At 43.7% G+C, this 21,706-nt stretch overlaps 1 protein-coding gene across 1 annotated transcript in view; it reads left to right on the top strand.

Moving 5' to 3' along the window:
* svild (supervillin d) overlaps positions 1-9,499 on the top strand; it is a 67,967-nt gene extending 58,468 nt beyond the window's left edge. The window contains exons 27-30 of the mRNA XM_048232903.1: positions 1-111; positions 836-948; positions 6,818-6,973; positions 8,128-9,499. The exon at positions 1-111 is cut by the window's left edge and continues 33 nt beyond it. Of these exons, the coding sequence (XP_048088860.1) occupies positions 1-111; positions 836-948; positions 6,818-6,973; positions 8,128-8,214 (467 nt within the window). The 3' untranslated portion in view covers positions 8,215-9,499. The remainder of the gene's footprint in view (positions 112-835; positions 949-6,817; positions 6,974-8,127) is intronic.
* The last annotated feature ends 12,207 nt before the right edge of the window (positions 9,500-21,706 follow it).

The raw sequence follows: 21,706 nt of genomic DNA, 5'->3' as shown, positions 1-21,706 counted from the left end.
ACCTGTGGCAGGGCCCGAAGCTGGACGATGAGGAGTGCACTGGCTCCGCTAAGATCCGCTGGGACGCCGAGCGCAAGTGCGCCATGGAGACCACGCTGCGCTACTGCAAAGGTCAGATGTCGCCCACACTCACTGATGGGGTCAAAGGTCACCTATGGGGTCATAAGGTTTTACACTTAATAATATGCGGTCAAGCGGAATGGAGATCCTGCTGATGTTAACCCTCTTGATCTGCTGTTAAAGGACTGAGCGGCTTAGCATTTGGTTCACCTGAATTAGCCAATGAAAGGTGTGAAGCCTGAAGATCTTTTTATCAGGTGGAATCCATCGTAGTGCCTGAATGACCATCTGGCCTCACACTGCATAAATGTCAAGTCTCATTTATAATCAATTAAATCAATTAATTGTCTGTAAAACATGGGTATCATACGGTCAGAAATAATCAATGGATTGCTTGATTATACATGAAACTAGTAGCTACTGCCTGTCATACTGTATACTGAGACTGTGCAGAGTTGGATAGGATCTGTCTCTTGGGTAAATAAGAACTGCTGTTAGAGCGGTTTGGGTGAATGTATCTGTGTTCTAACATCCAACGAGCAAATAAGGAGAGAAACAGATGCAGTTGCTTGGCTGTGGTTCAATCACTGTGGTCATTCCCAATGTAGCCACTAGGGGGGAGCAGTGGGTTTTGACTTTTGTCATATTGAGCAATCCTTGCAGCTAAAGTAATAAGTAATGTCCTTATGGAACATAAGCTACTTTCAGAAGTCAAAGCAACATCACTCACTCACTGACTTTGTTTGTGTGTGTGTGTGTGTGTTTGTGTTTACAGAAAAGAACTCCAAGCGACCGCCCCAGGCCTATCTGATTCTTGCTGGTGCTGAGCCGCGCACGTTTACAAACATCTTCCCTTACTGGGAGCGAGACCCTAGCATCAAAGTGCAGGTATCATCACACACACACACACACTCACTCATTCACTCACACACACACACACTGACTCACACACTCACACATGTTTGGACATAATTCATAGCACGTTTGGCATATTCAAAACATGTTCATTACATTCTACACAATAGTCACTTGAGTGAAAAGAGTGTGTCCATGAGAGGACCAGGCGGGGGTGATACATGCTACGTCACTGATTTTGATGAAACCTGGCCAGTTTAAAGGGTCCACCTAAAAACTCAAAAAGCCAAAATAGTACAAAATTTAAAGCAACCCAGTGGGAGTTAGGCCTTCCTTGTTTTAGGCCAAAAAACCTCAAAAAAGGGCAAAATGTTGACATCCCTCCTGCTGGCAGATTTGAACACAGCAAAGTTACAATCCATGCCATCAAAGGTGCATCCAAGGTTAGTTTAAAACTGGAGGTACAAGGCGTAAGGTGTGACGGGTGTCAGTCCAGGACTGCACATGTCCACTATGTCACATGCTTTTGGCTTAATACCCAAAAATAGCAATATTCAGACCTGAATATCTCCGTTGAGCAACCTCCTTTTTTCAAAATTCTTTCTACACATGAAAGGGCGATCAGTGGACTTCATAAATCAAAAGAAAAATGCTCTGCCTTTTTATTATTTTTTTCGTGGTAACCGCCTAAATAGTGTGATCCAACCAGTGATTTCAAATACATATCTTCTTCAATGATTGGTTGAAAAATAATGCTTAGGTTATTTATGGTGGACAAATGGAGATATATTATCATCAATCATGTCTGCTGATCAAATCCAAGCTACATTTAATGTCCTGAGTGTAATATTTTCCTTAAGGTAGCTCAAAATGACATCATCGGGTGACATACACCAGTATACCCGTAGGTCTAATTTTTGCAAATGTGATATCCCCAACATATCTCAGGGCTAAAAACAGTCACATGGACTCAAACAATAACTTGTAAGATTTTGATAGTCAAAGGTCAAGGTCACTGTGACCTTATGTACATCCCATTGTGGTGAATAAACCTCTAAAAATCCCTGACATAATTCCAAATGTGATACAAACATTCACACTGGCCCTTTCTGAAACCAATCCCTACCCACTCCCCTCAGTTGCGGTGTGCACTCAGGTGGGAATCACCCTTACAGCTAAATCAAGTTCCCCATGTAAAGGAAAATGTTGGAGTTCTTTTATCACTTTTATCACTTTTGGGTGCTATAGGCTAGTTGGAACTGCTCACCTTAGTGGGTGCTTCAGACTGAGGTACTGGACGCACAGAGACGAGAAGGGTATGTATCATCTTATCTAACTCTGGCAGAAACAGTAAGATAATTTCCCAAAATGTTGGCGTGTTCCTTTAACACTTGGTTAGGAGTGCAAGTGGCTAGGGAGAGAGTGTAGCTCGCTTTGGAAAGGGCTTTTCACTCACAGATAACAAATTAGATTGAATTTGATGGTAAAAGGTCATAGTTCAAGGTCATTGTGAACTCACATTCTTGTGAGGAATGCCTATAGGAAGTTTTTTTTTTCTTTCAAATTCGGCACACACAGTCACTTATACTCAAAGATGAACTGATTTGATTTGAGTGGTCAATGTTACTGTGACCTCAAAAAAAAAACATGGGTATTACTGTATTTTTACACCTTGAACACAATATCCTGGAAACACCTTGAGGGAGTTATTTCAAATTTAGCACAACTTAGGCCCTGTACACACATAACACGATATTTTATGTTTGGGTCTTTCGTCCACATGTAAACAGTGTTTTAGCCCACAAAGATATTTTTTAAAAACCTTCTAAAGAGAATGCTGGTTTACTTGGATCTGTGGACATCCGTTTTTACAAACAAGTATATAAGTATATACTGTATACTCTTTTGATCCCGCGAGGGGAAATTTGGTCTCTGCATTTATCCCAATCCGCGAATTAGTGAATTAGTGACACACACAGCACACAGTGAACACACAGTGAGGTGAAGCACACACTAATCCCGACTCAGTGAGCTGCCTGCCACAGCGGCACTCGGGGAGCAGTGAGGGGTTAGGTGCCTTGCTCAAGTGCACTTCAGCCATGCCTACTGGTCGCGGTTCGAACCGGCAACCCTTCGGTTACAAGATCGAAGCACTAACCAGTAGGCCACGGCTGCCCCCATGGACAAGGACATGATGGTTAATTTGGGTATTGAGTGTTCGTATATATAGCAAGTTAGTCAGTGCTCTCCTGGGCTTTACTTGTTTTGTAGCCGACTGTACCTCGATGTCCATCTATTGTAAAAACATGTCTGTAGACCCTGCTTATTAGTACAAGTTGTTTTAAAGCAGAGACTCTGACATGGTATAACCACCTACAGTAGCTTCATGTTAGGGTCCTACAAGGAAACATGTCTGAAACATTGAAAACCTGATAATGTACATTACTTGTAAATCTGTTTCCATTGCATGCCATATGACCAGTGGTAAAGTGGGATTTGGCAGGTGGGGGAACCCAAAAATCCAGTGTCGGTGCAACGGGGAAAAATGACTCACCGTTGGACAACATATTGAGTATCGTGGTGTAGCAATACTTTTTGGACAAGAATTGATAGCTTCTTGGTCACCTCTGTACACGCGTAAATTAACCTATTTATTTTAACAATATCATCACGCTGTATCGTTGGTATGAAAGAATATATTTATTATTGAATTATCCGAGGTGGCGGAACTGTGTTCCTCCCACTTTAACTCCTGTCTGCTGCGTTGGGCTAATGGAACAGTGATAATGGAGTAATGTCAAGCTAGATTAACATTTTTCCATGTTAAAACACATGAAATATAACAAGGCTATTTTCATGTCATAATAACAATAATAACAATACTCTGTGTTTCCAGGATATCATGTTCAAGTTAATATTTTTTAGTGAATAGTAAAATAGTTTTTCTTGTGAGGTCACAGTAATATTAACTTTTCACCACCCAAATATAATCAGCCACAAAACTTCTGTTAGACTTTTTTTGAGGACGGTCACTGAAAGGAGCTGTAACAAATATCGGAGGCTGCTGAAAAGGCAAGCCAATGGCTATGGCACTCACATGCTATTTGGGGTCATGTTGTAACCTGAATTGACTGAGACGCTGCTGCTGTGTTTCTGGAGTGGTAGTTGTTGGGCTTGTGTGTCGGCTGTGTATGTTGTTGATCAGGTCATAAGTGTCCACAGTAATGAAGAGGAATGACTGGAGAATTTATGATATTGCTTGGTATGTTGGTATGTTGCTGATCGGATCATAAATGGCCATAGCAACAAACAGGAATGACTGAAGAATTTGTGACATTGGTTGGTAGTTGGTATCTAAATATTTGTTGGTATTTGTTGGTGTCTGCATCAAAGGCTTGCATGTTAATGATCAGATAATAAACCACCACAGCAATGAAGAGGATTGACTGAAGAATGTGTTGGTATTTGTGGGTGCCCACATCAAGGGCTTACATTTGGTCTGTTTATGTTACTGATTGGATCAGAAACTGTGGGAGCAAAGAAGAGGAATGACCAAAGACTTTGGTGGTACTTCTTGGTGCCCTCATTAAGGGTTGGTGTTTTGTTTGTTGTATAGTTGCTGATGGGATCATAAATGGCCACAGCAAAAAAGATGATTAACTGAATAATTTGTTGGTATTTGTGGGTGCCCGTATCAAGCGATTGCAGTTTGCTCGGCCATAGCAAAGAAGACAAATTACCAAAAGATGTGTATTGGTTGGTAGACAACCTATCATGAGTGTGGAGGGAGCTGGGTCTGAGATGGCAGATACCACTGTTGAGCCTTCTGGAGGTCACGATGAATGATGAAGACAAGTGAATATTTGTACCAAATTTGGAAAAAAAATCCCTACAGACATTTATGATATATCATTTTTTCAAGAATGCAAGGTCCTTGACCTCGACCTTTGACCACCAGATTCAAATATTTGTTATCTGTGAGTCAAAATACATATTTGTATCACAAATGAAAATGTGTCAGGGATTTTTTTAGATTTATCCACCACAAAGGGATATCCATAAGGTCACAGTGACTTTGACCTTTGGCTACCAAAATGTTACAAGTTATTATTTGAATCCAAGTAACTGTTTCTAGCCCTGAGATATGTTGGCGATATCACATTTGCAAATATTTGACCTACGGGTATACTGGTGTATGTCACCCAATGATGTCATTTTGAGCTACCTTAAGGAATATATTGCACTCAGGACATTAAATCTAGCTTGGAATTGATCAGTAGACATGATTGATGATAATATATATTTCCATTTGTCCACTATAAATGACCTAAACATTATGTTTCAACCAATCATTGAAATAGATATGTATTTGAAATCACTGGCTGGATCACACTATTTAGGCGGTTACAGCGACAAAAATAATAAAAAGGCAGAGCATTTTTCTTTTGATTTATAAAGTCCACAGATGGCCCTTTCATGTGAAGAAAGAATTTTGAAAAAAGGAGGTTGCTCATCGGAGATATTCAGGTCTGAATATTGCTATTTTTTGGGTATTCGCCAAAAGGCATGTGACGTAGTGGATATGTGCAGTCCTGGACTGACACCCGTCACACCTTACGCCTTGTAACTCCAGTTTTAAACTAACCTTGGATGCACCTTTGATGGCATGGGTTGTTACTTTGCTGTGTTTAAATCTGACAGCAGGAGGGATGTCAACATTTTATGCAATTTTGGGCCTTTTTTTGAGGTTTTTTTGGCCTAAAACAAGGACGGGGGCCTAACTCCCCGTGGGTTGTTTCAACTTTTGTACTATTTTGGCTTTTTGTGTTTTTAGGTGGACCCTTCAAACTGTCCAAGTTTTATCAAAATCGGTGACGTAGCATGTATCACCCCCGCCTGGTCCTCTCATGGACACACTCTTAAATACTCAAAAACTAAAACCGTATAACTATAATAGTCACTAATCTAATTGTGTGTCTCTAAGTATGATGGCGTAGTTGGCTTCAGAATAATAATTATAATTTGCTGTATCATTAGGCAGATTATCAATAATATGGTCATATTTCCTGCTAAAAGATGGTAAATGAGTGGCCTGTGGCAAGAGAAGTTTGATTCAGAGTCGATGAACTTTGAGTTGGAGTCAAGTTTAGATGAACTAATTATGCACGCATACAGATGATGAGCTCAGGGGGTAATTACTTTAACGGCTTATTTATGTGTTTTTGTATCATCTGTGCACCGTTTATTTGACGGCCTGCAATATAAATGAATCTCCTAAAGTTTGGAGCGTTTGCGATGTAGCCTTGATTTTCGCCTTGGGGCTTGTGGCAGCATCTGTTACTTACATTTCATCATAGCCATCATGACGTGTGTGTGTGTGTGTGTGTGTGTGTGTGTGTGTGTGTGTGTGTGTGTGTGTGTGTGTGTGTGTGTGTGTGTGTTTGACCTTTGACACTTAATTATATAGCAATTATTCATGAGACTCATATTGTGCGTGGGTTTAGTATCATCAGTGCAATCACAGTCAACATTATTTATGCCGGAAAATGATCACATGAACTCATATGATCACAGTATAATTTGTTGAATGTGAATGCACTGTGTGAGTGTGTGTATGTGTGTGTTGATGTCTCTCTCTCTCTCTCTCTCTCTCTCTCTCTCTCTCTCTCTCTCTGTATGTAATAATAAGTGTATGTTTGAGTGTGTTAATTTGTGTCTTTCTATGTCTGTGGTTTGTCATTGTATAATAAGTGTGTGTGTTTGTGTGTTTATGTCCTGATGTTTCTAATGTTTCTCTGATGTGTTTGGTCAGAACGAGGGTGTGCGTCCGTGGTTTGTCAGTGTATAATAAGTGTGTGAATGTCCTAATGTTTCTCTGATTTTTTCTGATGTGTTTGGTCAGGACGAGGGTGTGCGTAACAAGGTGATCCTGGTGCAGGACGCGCTGTCTCGTCTCTCCAAGAGGCAGTACTCAATAGAGGAGCTCACCTCCAAACCCCTGCCCGAGGGAGTCGACCCCCTACACCTGGAGATATACCTGTCCGACAAGGACTTCAAGGTACCCACACACACACACACACACACACACAAATATGTCTACTCAGTCATTCTCTTACACACACACACACACACACACACACACACACACACACACACACACACACACAAAAACACAAACACACACACACAAACACAGTATGTGTCCTCCCTTTGTCATTTTCATACACACACACACATACACAAACACACACACACACACACAGACTGACTGTGGCCATGCTCTCTATCAAAGTACATAGGAAGAGACAGGTGTACACGTGTGGTATTTATGAACCACCACCCCAGCAGCTATATTGGATAGATCATGGAAAGACGTAATGTCACAAAGCCAGAGAAGAGCAGCAAGGAGAGAGACAAAGAAAGAGAGAAGAAAAGTATATACTGTAGGCTGAAATGGAAGACATCTAGTTAAACACAGGCCATTTCAAAGCCTAGACTTGTCATCTAAATAGCACCAAAACAATTGCAGTGCTTGAAATAAAACAGATTGGAACTACACCTGTTAAAGTCTAGAATTGCTTAGGGACAGCATTTTGAGCTTTAATGCACTCAAGAATTGTCATTTATATCCCGATGTCTGCATCTGGGATGATGGCAGACCATCAAATAAGCCCCGTGGCCAGGTGAGAATGAGAGAGAGAGCTTGTTGAGGTTTAGAAACGGCACAAGACTGAATGTCTTGCTAAGTACGAGCAATCTGATGCGTTGTCATGAAGAGCAGCACTTGCTCAGTTTGCTGTGATTGGTAAGGTCATATCTTACGGAGAAATGGCCTTTCACACTGTAGCTGGCTCCATTGAGCAGAAAATCATTCCTAGCAACTATATTTTTGTGTGTGTGTGCGTGCGCACACGCACGTGTGTGTTTGTGCACTGTGCACACACCCATACAGTATGTTTTCATCTAGGGTCGTTTGTGTGCAGTGTGTGTGCCGGTCGAATGTGTCTGCTCATGTATGTCAGTACACACACACACACACACACACACACACACACACACAGGTGCTTCTGCTTGTGTGCATTTGTGTGCACAAGTAGTATTATGTCTGACAGTGCTGTTACTTTTAGTTAAAGGATGTATTTTTATGGCCAATATCACCGTGTGTTTGTGTGGCTAACACCTTGTCTTTCTTCTTGTGTTTTTTTTTTCCAGACGCTGTTGGAGCTCACGCGAGAAGAGTTCAATGCTCTTCCTAACTGGAAACAGCTGAAGTTGAAGAAGAGCAAAGACCTCTTTTAAACCACAGAACTTTTTAAAGCACACTATATTCTTCAGAGAGAGAGAGAAAGAGAGAGAGAGAGAGAGAGAGAGAGAGAGAGAGAGAATGAGCAGGTAGCCGAAGCTATGAACTCATCCACAGGTGCTAGACCATCACCATGGCCAACTTTCCTCTTTCTGAACTCTCATGACAGACCGTGTCGGAGGAAAAAAGATGCAATGAGACCCTACTTACTTTCTTACATCTTCTTACTCTCTCTTCTGATTTTAATTTTTGTTTGTCTCTCCAAAAGGATACTTGTTTTTTGTTGTTGTTTTTGTTGTTGTTTTTTTTTTTCATGTGAAACACAATTGTACAGTTTAACTTTCTTTTCTAAACCTTCAATTACCTGTCTCCTATCCAGCTACAACCTGTAATTCCACAACATTCCTTTTATAGCTGTTAAATTTAGCTTCATCCTTCTGTAGCTTATTAGTCACTGAAGAGATCGCCCCTCTATACCCAACAACGACAGACCTACACGTCTGTCTTCTATCTAACCATATATTGAACTATAAATATGTATTATAAATGTATTATTTTCTTCCAAGTAATTTTTACTCTGCCATCATCAAACTGTGAGAGAATGTGGAATGTTGCACGCTTCGTCACTGCCAATGGAGGCTTAGTGTGGGACTGCATGTCAACTTTGACCTTTGACCCTTGAGAAGTCACCTGTTGTGCCAGTGAAGATGCCCGTACACGCAGCCCCACTCGGCTGTGTTCAGTGGTCAGCGTATGTATTTGGACGAACCCTGAACACAGATGATCTGAAATGCCTTGCTATGCCACAGATGTATGCACAAACATTTAAAGTACTGTCAGGTCAGGGGAAAAAGTGGGGAAGTGAGCATTCTTCGTTTTTAAGGGTTTTATCCAATGGGCCCTAATTTAAATGCTTGGCAAAGTGCAAAATCAGTCTATGAGCAAAGTTGTCGTGCATGAACTAATGGCGTCATGTGGCGTTAGACAGCTTTTAGCTGACCCACCAATGTTTGAATTTAGGATCTGTCTCATGGCAAATAGATTTTGCAGTTATTAAGCAAGTTTTAGTCAATAATTTAGACTTGGCACTTTGCCCAGCATTTAAGTTAAGTCAGTGTTTTTTCAAGCGTTGGTGGCATCAGTGAGGGAGTCACTTACGCATACAGCTCCTTGTCCATTAACAGCATTAAGAGTCGATGAGAGAGTTCGGCAGTCTTCCTTGGCTTCTTGTACATCTCTTTTCCCCTTGACGAAATAAATTATGCTGTTCATACACTCAAAGAGACCTTTCCATTCAGTTCTTTCATAAAGACGTCTCCACCATTCTATTTCTAAAACGTTTCAATTCTGGCATTTTTCTCTGTTGTAAAGCTGTGATTATATATGACATCTGAATATGGTGAAAACATAAAACTACATTGTACCTGAGGGCATGTTGGTATATATTGGTGTTGTGTTAGTTGAGCTCCGGTGAATTGACGTATTTTGTGGCAAGAATGCAAAAGTATGACCTTGCTGCATAACAGTTGTGAGCATGTGGTATTGCTCTACACTGACGCACAAGTCATCCAGCGGAAAGCCATTCAAAAAGTCATAACCATGGTTACCCTGCTAACGCAATCTTCTTACTACCCTCAATGAGTGTAATTTCTCATTATTTCATCTTTCTATTCCTCTCTCTGTTCTCTTCATCTCTTTCTTTCTCCCTCCTTTTCTTCTCTCCCTCCTTCTCTCCCTTTCTTTTTCTTCTCTCTCCCTCTTTCTTTCTCTATAATACAGATTGTTTCCCTAGGAACGCTCCTCTGGTGCTTAATCAATTAAGAGCAGAGCCTGCTAATATGTCCTCCTAATAGCAGGGAAATGATTGGCCTCTGGCAGGGGAAGTGTGTCTGATGAAGTGGGCCTCGCCGGCCCCAAAATGGTAAAGGCAAAAAAGAACAAAACCAGAAAGGGCGGGGGTGGGTGTCAGCCAGTCGAGAAAGGAATCCTTCACTTTAAACATTAACTGAATTGTTTTTGGAAATAATTAAGGTAAGAAGTTTAGTGTATGTGTGATTGTGTGCATATGTGTGTGCAGATGTACAGTATATTGTATGTAGAGTGTGTGTGTGTTTGTGTACTGTGTGTAGAGACAGATGCAGTTTGTGTACATGTGAGAGCGTGTGCACATAGGTAGCCAGGTGTATGGTCTTTGTGTGTGTGATTCCACGGGAAAGGTGCTGCGTGTGCCATCAGACACCAGGACCCATCTGGAGGGGATTTGGAGTCAAAGGGCGATGAGGTGTAGGTGTGTGTGTGTGTTTGCAAGCAATGAAGTGCAAGACCTCACATGAACTGAGAAGTGTCTAATGCACTCATGTCTTTCTCTCTCAATTTCTCTCCGAGACCGAACCACAGATTCGGTCTCTGTTTTAGTGTGTGTGTGAGTAAGTATGTTTGTGCCAGCGTGACTGCTCCATATGGTTTGTTGTTTGCTGCAAATGTCTGCCTGTGTGTGTTTATTGTTTGTGTGTGTGTGTGTGTCTACCCACGCTCACTTCCTTAAATATTTGTGTGTTTCTCTGGCCACTGATTATGCACAGTGGGACTTCCTGGTTCTGAGCAACTTGGTGTTCTTTCACACACACACAGTACTCACCCACACACCCACTGCCTTTCTCTCTCTTGCACACAGAGACTCCCATCTTCTCTCTCCCCCGCCCCCTCTCTCTCTGATTCACACACACACACACACACACACTCATACACACTCTTACACACAGCACCCCATCAAAACACATACACACACAAACACTTTCAGGTTAGGTCATCACCACAACAGATGGTAAAGCTAGAGACAGCATTGAAGAACAACAGCTTGCCAGGTTCATCAGTTTTGTGTGGTTATATATTTATTTATTTATTGCCTTTAAAGGGAGCGTGTTTGTTCGGGGAGGTGGGTACCGGGAATTATGTTTTTCTCTGGGCTGTTGTTTTCAGCCGCCCACCATGTCTGGAACGTCTGGAAAAACGGACACGCAGGGGCATTGTGGGATTGCCGGTGTTGAATGATAATGATGAAAACTCCGACAGTAGATGGGAGAGTGAGGAACTTTCTGAGAAAGTGAAGTCCTAAAGTAAAGTAAGCAAGGTAAGTTGACACAGAGGTCAATAGTGCAGGGGTCAAAGATGGCAGAACTAGGAGAGGAAAGTTTGAATCATAACAAGCGGGCGAGTCTACAGAGGATGAAAAATGGGAGGAAAAAGAGGGATAAAGGGAAAGGTGGACAATAAAAGTGAAAAACAAATAGAGCAAAACAAATAAAAACAAACGCAGGAAAGACTGAAGGGAGGCGGAAGTGGCCCGTTCATATCTACTATAAGCGCCCACGGTGACCCATGTTCGATGCCAAACCCCAGTCGTTTCCCAATCCTACTCCTACTCGAGCTCATTTCCTGTAAATCTCCACTATAAAGGCACAAGCCCCATAAATAAATGTTAAAAAAAGTAAAGATGTAAAAAAAGTGGTGATTGAGGAAGAGGCCTGCAGGGAGAGGATGAGGAATGGGGACACTTAATTGGGATGGCGAGAAACGGCAGATAAACACAACGGGCCGCTGTCACACCCGCAGCTGTGCCAGTATGCTCCATTCTGGTGCATATTCCCCAAGTAGATTACCCCGATTCAGCTGCCATTTTCATCAGCAATGCAGACATCCTCCTCTTGTCTTCAGTCCCTGTTGACCTATCAAAGCTGGATGTTTCGCCAAAAAATAATGCAGAGATTCACCCTGCATTGTTCAGACACAGATATTTTCAAGATAGCATTGAGGTGCATTGTGGTACATTATCTCTCTGTTTTGGCATCATTCATCAAAGCAAGACAATACAGCTGGCTAGGGACGTAGCTTTGCCATCAACGCCCCCCCTCCAACAGCCAAGGGCACTAAAAGAGATACTTTCTAGAAGACAAAATATGTTTGTTTTTTTTATTTCAAAAGTAAATATATATATTATACTACTACTTCTACTACTTCAAGAACAGCAACACAAATGGTTTTGCACTTAGATAATCCATAGCCTTCGCAAACACTTTACAGAGATGCAGGCACAGATTGACTCAAAGCATGAGAGTGTTAAAAATGTATAAGCAAGTCATAGAGTGCATTTTTTCAAACTTTGAGGGGCAACCAGTGTGTGATTGTGACTGAGTGTGTGTGTGTGTCAAGCTTTGAAAGGCAACCTCTGTATGTGTGTGCATTTGTGTTTCTAAACATCCAAGCTTTGAAACGCCATCATGGCATCTCTCCAGAGAGAGAGCAAGAATCACGTGGCCTAGAGCCCAGTGTGATCGATACTTTCCCATAACCTTCAGCAGTCGTCAGTATTGAGTGCAATGGGCCTCGATCCTATTGAAAGGTCCCACAGAAACCCCACCTCACTGCACCACCTGCAGAGCCTCCGTCCACCCACCCGCCCACAGATGGATTGATCTCCCAGAATCCTCAACACTCCTGAGGCATCACTGGATTTCCATCAGCTCTTTGCTTTGTGTCGACGGTCAATAGAATATACATTCTCGATAAATGGTTAGATCTCCTGGACAGGTGTGTGATTCACGTCGTCACTTGACAAGGTCGGAAAATGGGAAGGGGGAAATCAAGTGGCCTTGACACGGTGAGTCGATGGAGTTTTCTAGAATCTCACGGGTGAGCAGAAGTGGTGACTATAAGTCAAAGCCAGCTTTTTAGATTCACTGACAATTTTGGAAAAATGTCTGTGACTCACAGAGAATGTCCCTGTGCCTAGCTGGTAGATGATGTTTTTTAGTGTCTCTCACTCATTGCCATCATTGGAAAATGTTTCTCTCCTTTGCCCATTCTACCCATCACACCACATTTTTGGCTTGGCGATGAGGTTTAAAGGCCTGACCTTGCAATCTTTCAAACACACACACACACACACACCGCTTATTTAGTTTTCAGACCCCTCCTCTTGGTTGTGTTGCCGGGGGTGACAGAAGTGTTTTCGCTGCTGGCGGTGACATTAAAACCCCTCTCTCTGACAGGAATATTAGATGACGGATTGATGGGAAAACATGAACAGATGGACCCCCTCTTTCTCTCTCTCTCTCTCTCGCTCTCTCTCTCTCTCTTTCTTTCTCTTTCTACCTCTCCCTCTCGTTCTTCCTTTCCCTCTCTTTCTACCTCTCATTCTCCCTCTCCATTGTTCTATGTATCTTGCCATCTATCTCCGTCTCTCTCTCTCTCTCTCTCTCACCTTTACTGTCCATCCATCCATCTGTCCATTGGTCATCATCCCTTCATGTCTCCCTCATGAATGTCAATTTCCTGTTGTCTCTGCATTCTCTCTATTTCTACACTTTTGTTCCCTCCACACACACACACTCTGTCTCTCTCTCCCTCTCTCTGTCTCTCCCTCTCTCTGTCTTTAATGCAACATTATGCAAATATTTGGCACTTTTTGAGTTATGCTTTTATCCTGCAACTAGTTATGGCATGGCATGTGATGGACAGATAAACAGGTCACTCCTATGATCAGCCATCCAGGGTAAGCACTATGCAGTTCTGTGAGCTGGGTATGAACATACCACAAAAATGAAAGAATACCTTTCACAGAACAACAGACACCAGTTAGCATGTTAGCAAGCTTCCAGCAGACTACCAAGAAGACTCTGGGTGGTGTGTCTCTATCTCTCTCTCACAGGTATTCTTTCATTTTTGTGGTATGTTCATACCCAGCTCACAGAACTGCATAGTGCTTACCCTGGATGGCTGATCATAGGAGTGACCTGTTAATCTGTCCATCACATGCCATGCCATAACTAGTTGCAGGATAAAAGCATAACTCAAAAAGTGCCAAATATTTGCATAATGTTACATTAAACTAGTATCCTGGAAATCCAGAGTTCTCGCGAGAGCACAATGCAATTGTCTCTGCGAGACACTCTCGCAATGAACAATGATGCACGTTACTTTTTCCCCTTGCATTTCGGGGAAACAGCTAAACAGCGCTGCAACATTGGAGGACAGTACACATTGATCGTAGTGTTATCCGATTGCGTCGAAGTCCGAAATCATTCAGAGTAAACATGGTCTAGTGTTATCCAATTGTGTGCAGTGAGATTTTTAAATGCATGCTTGTTGCCGCACCTCGAATTGGGCTATTACATTGTTCGTGGCCAGACCCTTAATCTTTCTAGATTACCAGGGTCTGGATTTTCCAGGCTATTAAACTAGAGACCTCACCTTTCTTTCCACCTGCACCACTCACCATCCCCTTCCTCTCTTCTCTTCATTCTCCTCCATCCTTCTCTCTCTCCCTCTTCTCCTCCTCCACTCCTCCCCTGTCCCTTCATCCCCTCTGTCGTGTGATGATGATAATGATGCACGCTCATCTGTTGTGTGTACTCTGTGTCCTCATGCGTGGTGTTTGGAAAGGCTCTTCTGCACAGTGCACTGCCCGATCACATGCAGCATTCATGGTAGTTCTTTGCTCTGTGTGTGTGTGTGTGTGTGTGCGAGAGAGAGTGTGTTTGTGTGTGTGTGTGTGTGTGTGTGTGTGTGTGTGTGAGAGAGAGAGAGAGAGAGTGTGTATGTATGTGTGTGAGCGTGTGTGTGTGTGTTTGTGCATGCATACTGTATATGCGTAATGGACATAATATGTATTGATACCAAACCATCTGTGTCTGATAGATTATAGAGAACATGTATTGATGCTGTACCCTCTGAATGTGTGTGTGTGTGTGTGTGTGTGTGTGTGTGTGTGTGTGGGTGCTGTCCTAGTCCATCCCATTGTTTCCCCACCTGCTGGAGAGATCTCCACTGAGTGTGATAATAGATTGATCCCCTCTGGAGGGAGAGAAATGAAGGAGAGTTGGGGTGTTGGGGGAAGCGGGTAATGGGAGACCCAGGGTGTGTGCAATCACTGCTGGCCATGTAATCCATCAGCAAGCCTAACTCCTGCAACAATACATGTTGAAGGTGACCCATGAGAAGGGTAATGGAAGTGGTAGTTCTACACACACACACACACACACACACACATACACATACACATACACACACTTACACATGTACAAGGAAGAATATGCATTAATAGTTTAACATTATGCATTTTGCTAATGCACACTTCCATTCATATTCAAAGGCACAGAGATTGCATGCAATACTTGAAGCTTGAACAAATTGACGCACACACGCACACACACACACACACATGAACAGACCCAAATGTCTAATCCCTGTGGTTCCTTCCACATAGCCACATCTCAATCCAGCAACATGTCCGCCTCCACCTCATTGCACTGCTGTGTCCTGTGCCTGCGTGGTCCCCTCGGCCTGTGATGCGCGGTCACAAAGGTCCCCTCGGCCTGTGATGCGCGGTCACAAGGGCACACAGCCTGTCCTTCTGCCTCCTGTGCTGCATAATGGATTATCCTGTAGTACAAACCCAAAGGTCGCTCCCTGCTCCCTTACTCTGATAAATCGTTTGCCCTTTACTAGCTAGGGGAGCGTGTGTGTTTGTGTGTCTGTATCTGTGTATCTGTGTGGGGGGGGCAGCTGGCAGCTGCCCTCTGAGTTGCCCCCAGAGCCCCTGCGATTGCACTCTCTCTTTCTCTCTCTGTCTCTCTCTCTCTCTTTCTCGCTCCATTTCTTCCACTTCCTTCACTCCATCATCATCCCTCTTTCTTCATGTCCCTCTTGTTTCCCTTACCCCCCCCTCTCTCTCTCTCTCTTTCTCTGTCCTTGCCCTTCCTCTCTACCTCACCTTCCTCTCTTTCTCTTCTCTACTCTATCACTCACTCTCAGCACCCATCTCTGTCCATCTTATCTTTGCAACCTCTTCTTCCCCTTCTCATCTCTCTCTCACGTTGATGCTCACTGCTGTTTATCCTCCATTCTCTCTATTCACCTCTCTCACTCTCAGTTCACCCTCTGTTCCTCTCTCTCCTCATCTATCTTCTCTCCTCATCTTTTGTCTCTCAGTTTACCATCTTTCTCTCTACATCTCTCTCTCTATCTATTCAGAATCCATAGCACCCCACCCTGTCCATATCACTCTGTCTCTTCTTCACCTGCTCTGTCCACTTTCATCTCTCTCTCTCTCTCTCTCTCTCTCTCTCTCTCACACACACACCTCACCTGCTCTTTCCTCCTCCAGCTTTTCTCTATTTCTTGCTCTTACTCCCCCTTTTATTAATCTCCTTTCTTACCTCCAATCTCTTCCTCTCTTCCCCTCTGCCCCTCACCCCAGCTTACCTTGCCCTCTCACTGGAGACACACACACACACACACACACACACACACACACACACACACACGACACACACACACACACACACACACACACACACCTCCTCTCAGACACACACACACACCTCTACACACACACATGCGACACACACACACACACACACACACACACACACACACACACACACTTGTATTAATATTACACACACACACCTCGCATGCACACACACACACACACACATTACACACACCTCGCACACACACACACACCTCACACACGCACACACACACACACACCTCACACACACACATGCACACACACCTCACACACACACACACACACACACACACACACACACACACACACACACACACACACACACACCTGAAAACACACCTGAAATTTCCCCTGAGTGCAAGTGACCCTTCCATCTCTAATTTTCTCCCTCTTTCCCTCTCTCTCCTCCTCCTCTGCACCTCCTTGCTCCCTTCATCCCAGTCCATCATGCTCTGTGTAGAGGGGCCAGCAGGTCTGCAGTGTCCCTGCCTGAGGTCCTATGATCCCCTTATTGTCTGCAGGTAATTGCACTGCAGACGGCGGTGTGTGTCTGTCTGTATGTGTCTGTTTTTTTGTATTGTGTGTGTGTGTGTGTGTGTGTGTGTGTGTGTCTGTCTGTCTGTGTCTGTCTGTTTTGTGTGTGTGTGTGTGTGTGTTTGTGTATGTGCCAAAAAGCTTTTGTGTGTGTGTGTGTGTGCGCTTTGGGGGTTGATTGTGCTGTTTTAGATGAGAACCACGGCGGCTGTATAGTTCCCAGTCCTGTGCCGGTGAAGAGATCGGTGCTGATCCGGATAATAGATTGATTCCCCTGGGGTGAACCCCGTTCCGTGGGCTCAGCCCAAGCGGCAGACGGCAGTTAAGGATTTGATTGTTCTCAGTCACATCGCCGGTTTTTTGGCCTTGCTATGTCTTTGTGTTTGTTATTTTCCGTCTCTGTTTTTTTTTTTAACCCTGACTTTATGTGTGTTTGTTTCAGCATCTCTCAGACAAACAGTGCAAAAACAGATGCTGGATGTGGAGGAAAAAGTCGTACAAGTCAGCCAAGAGTGAATTTATGTGTGTGTTTATGTGTGGATCTTTTTTTTGTGTGTGTGTGTGTGTTTATGTGTGGATCTTTGTGTGTGTGTGTGTGTGTGTGTGTGTCACTGCAGGTGCAGAGCTGTGATGTATCTGTCTACAGCATGTGTTTGTGCATGGGAGGTCAAAAGTCTACATCAAAGAGGGAGAATTTCAAAGCGCTTCACACTGTTACCACTGTTCCTCCACCTGGAGAGTTGACTAGGTGATTGTGTGTGTGTGTGTGTGTGTGTGTGTGTGTGTGCGCGTCGTGTGTGTTGAATAGGTGTTGGATGTAGACGTGACAGGAGTGGGAGAAACAAAGTGAGAAAGAGAAACAGAAAGAGAGATTTAGACAGAGAGAACAAAAGAGTGAAAGAGAAAAAAAGAAAGAAAGAAAGTGAACTAGATGTACTGCAAAGCTGTACAAAATATGCTCAGTCCTGCACATTCTATCCGCAAAAATAAATCACGCTTGTCAATTTGTCTCCATCTCCTACTCCAGAATGAGTGTGTGCATGTGTACGTTTGCTTTTGTGTGTTTGTGTGCTTCTCTGTATGTGTGTTTTCGCTTGTTAGTGTGTGTGTGGGGGTAAGGGAGGAGGGGAGGACAGAGGAGAAAGAGAACATGAGACAGAGGTATAGAGGAGGGAGGGAACAAGAGAGAACATGAGACAGAGGTATAGAGGAGGGAGGGAATAAGAGAGAACATGAGACAGAGGTATAGAGGAGGGAGGGAACAAGAGAGAGCAGGGAGCGGAGGTATAGAGGAGGGAGGGAACAAGAGAGAACATGAGACGGAGGTATGGAGGAGGGAGGGAACAAGAGAGAACATGAGACGGAGGTATAGAGGAGGGAGGGAATAAGAGAGAACATGAGACGGAGGTATAGAGGAGAGAGGGAACAAGAGAGAACATGAGACGGAGGTATAGAGGAGGGAGGGAATAAGAGAGAACATGAGACGGAGGTATAGAGGAGGGAGGGAACAAGAGAGAGCAGGGAGCGGAGGTATAGAGGAGGGAGGGAACAAGAGAGAACATGAGACGGAGGAAAGATGGAGTCTTCTGCTGGGCGTGTTACAGTGTGCTCTGGTGGTTTTAATTAAGGCTGCAACTCAGAAAGATGCACATGTACACGTACATAAAATGTATGCAACAAACACGCACACACACAGGTACACACACACACACACACACACACACACGGGTGGACATAATTCATTGTGGTGTATCCTCCCACTCCACACAGAGAGACACACACACATAAACTCTCCTGCATTCATCAGTGAAGATAGTTGGGATGAGTAATGACTAACTGCACTCACATACAGTATTTAGCTAAACACTGTAACCCTACACACACACACACACACACACACTATGATGGGTGATCCTCTACAAACTCCAAACTCTTCTCCGCTCCTCTGTTGTGTGTGTGTGTGTGTGTGTGTGTGTGTGTGTTTGTGTGTGAGATGGATGTGTGACCACCTCTCAGAACACACGGCGGTCTCATTATGGGAATATAAAAGAGCTGCCTTTACGAGTCCCAAACGGCTTTCACTCAAGGCTCCTCTTCTTCTGCTGACTCCCAGAGAAAAACACACCCGGAGATAATGTGTGTCGTAAAACTGCTGCTGCTGCTGGACACAGCTTCTTGTGTGTGTGTGTGTGTGTGTGTGTGTCTTTTGGGGTCAGGGTGGGTGTTGGTGAGTCTTCAAAATGAGCTGTGGCAGAAATGGAGAGATTATTTGTGTTAAACGGTCAGTCATGTGTGTGTGTGTGTGTGTATGAGAGAGAGAGAGAGAGAGGGAGGGAGAGAATGTGTGTCTGTGTAAATACTGTATGTGTCTCTTCTATTTTTTCTAACAATTTGCATCTGTATATTTTAGTGTCCACCCAGACACAACTATAAACTCATCATGCTCCCAGCCCCCTCAGAGCCTTATTTAACATGGGACATACGTTAGGGAGCTATGGCAGAAAATCTCTGTCACTCACACACACACACATACACACACGCATGCAATCAGCCTACTGTCTAGCCTGAGTTATGGACCACACAGCTCTAATGCATGGCTGAAAGATTACACACACACACACACACTAACTTTTTCAAACACTGAGATAGTTCCAAATGTCATTTTCTCTCTCTTACACACACACACACACACACACACAAAAAGCAAACAAACAAACACACAAACAATCAAACACAATCATCTCAGAGTCCAGCCTGATTTAATATCTGCTCCAGTGGTATGGCAGGGAAAGTCCATTTACACACTCACACACACTCTCTCACACACACACACACACACACACACAAATCTAACTTTTTTAATATCGACTGCATTGTGGTTCTTCCCTCTGCTGTGGCCCTGGTGTGAGGGCAATGAATTAGAGACGTGCACGGACGACTGCGCCGCTGGCTGGCATCTGTAGAATGTAAAGTGACGAGAAATATGCCTTCATTGTGCTTTGAACCAAAAAGGAATCAAAAATGTGTCAGCAAACTGACTGGATGTAATTGTAAAAATGTGACTATGGGACTTGGGGCAGTGAGAGAATTTGGGGATGAGGAAAATCAAGTGGAAATGTCATCTGACTGAATTTGTGTGCAGTCATTTTCATTCATTTTTAATGGATTACAGGGCAAGTCTGTGTTTTACAGGCAAGGGTGTCACTAGAAACCACAGGCCCTATGAAACCACATGTCATATTGCGCTATGAAACCACATGTCCCCTCAACAATCCCAGTATTTGTCATTCTGTTGCATGAGGTCATCCTGTCAGTGTAGGACCCTTGGAATCATCCCCACTTTCTCCTGCCTTACAGTGTGCCTGTGGTTTGGACGCTTGGCAGGGCTGAACGTCGTTTTAAGAGTGAAAACACAGAATCACCCTCAGAAAAGGATGTGACGTCTGCCTCCAGTTCCATGGCCAGGTGAAGTGTGTGCCATCTGGTGCCGCAGGTCTGGATCTTGGCCAGACAGGAGGGGTGTGTGAGGTGGTCGCCAGATGGTCAGGAGACTGGTGCAGCCAGGTGGCTTCAGGTAGCTGTACAAAACTCTCTCAGCCAGTAATTAGCTAGCTACAGTTTACACAAATAGCAGTAATACAAATGTCCAGCCTTTGACATGCCCATTGGGGGGTCTTTGCTAAATGTCTATGAAAAACATAATCACACTTAATTGTCATGTGCAGCATTTGCATGCTAAATCTGTAGTAAAGAGCTAGTACCCACCAAAATCCCATATCTCAACTCATGTGCTACCCATGTAGAACTCAGGTAGAATTTAAGGCTGGGGTTATGATGGGTCCAGCGTCCAGCGTGCCTACTGGTCGGGGTTCGAACCGGCAACCCTCCGGTTACAAGTCCGAAGTGCTAACCAGTAGGCCACGGCTGCCCCAAATCTTATCTTATCCCATCTTATTTACACTGAATAGACCAGAAAGTGGATGAGGCCTCAGCGTATGTTCCTTGTTCTCTCTCTCTCTCTCTACATCATCATTGTCATCCCATTTTACGTGGACCACACTGAAACAGGCTCTGATTAGTGCCAACCTGGCAATAATGTTCCCTCTTATCTCTAAACACATGGTCACACACAGATATACACAGGGACAGTACAGGAACAGAATGAAATAACAACAGTCATCTCATTTGTGAAAGAACACATAACAGACACATCAGGATATAAACCACTGATGAAAATAAAAAGCATAAGTTCCAATTCCAACACTCTCACTGTGCATTAGGTGCTCAATGGTGTTTTAATCCTCCACTGTCGACTTCAAAGCAATGGTGCGACCGTTCACTTAAAGGCACCTAACCTTAACCTTAACCTTAACCTTAACCCTCACCCTAACCCTTAACCCTAATGCCTTCCATGCAGCGCTGCCTGGAAGACGACGTTGGGGGCTTAAAGCACCAAACACTGCATTAGGTAATCCTCATGTATTTAAAGGGGAACGGTGCAGAAGACTGACACCAAGAGAGAACCGTTATTTTGGATCTCCAAAACCCGGAGGGCAGGGCAGACCTTAAAACTCTGGAGATGAAAGTACCCGCCCATACTTCATGTCACCCATTTAAATCTGTTAAATAGCACAGGCACC

The sequence above is a fragment of the Alosa alosa genome, chromosome 22 (assembly GCF_017589495.1).
Source record: "Alosa alosa isolate M-15738 ecotype Scorff River chromosome 22, AALO_Geno_1.1, whole genome shotgun sequence".
NCBI classification, from domain to species: domain Eukaryota; kingdom Metazoa; phylum Chordata; class Actinopteri; order Clupeiformes; family Clupeidae; genus Alosa; species Alosa alosa.
The sequence above is the reverse complement of the archived record's forward strand: the minus strand, read 5'-3'. Positions and strand labels throughout refer to the sequence as shown.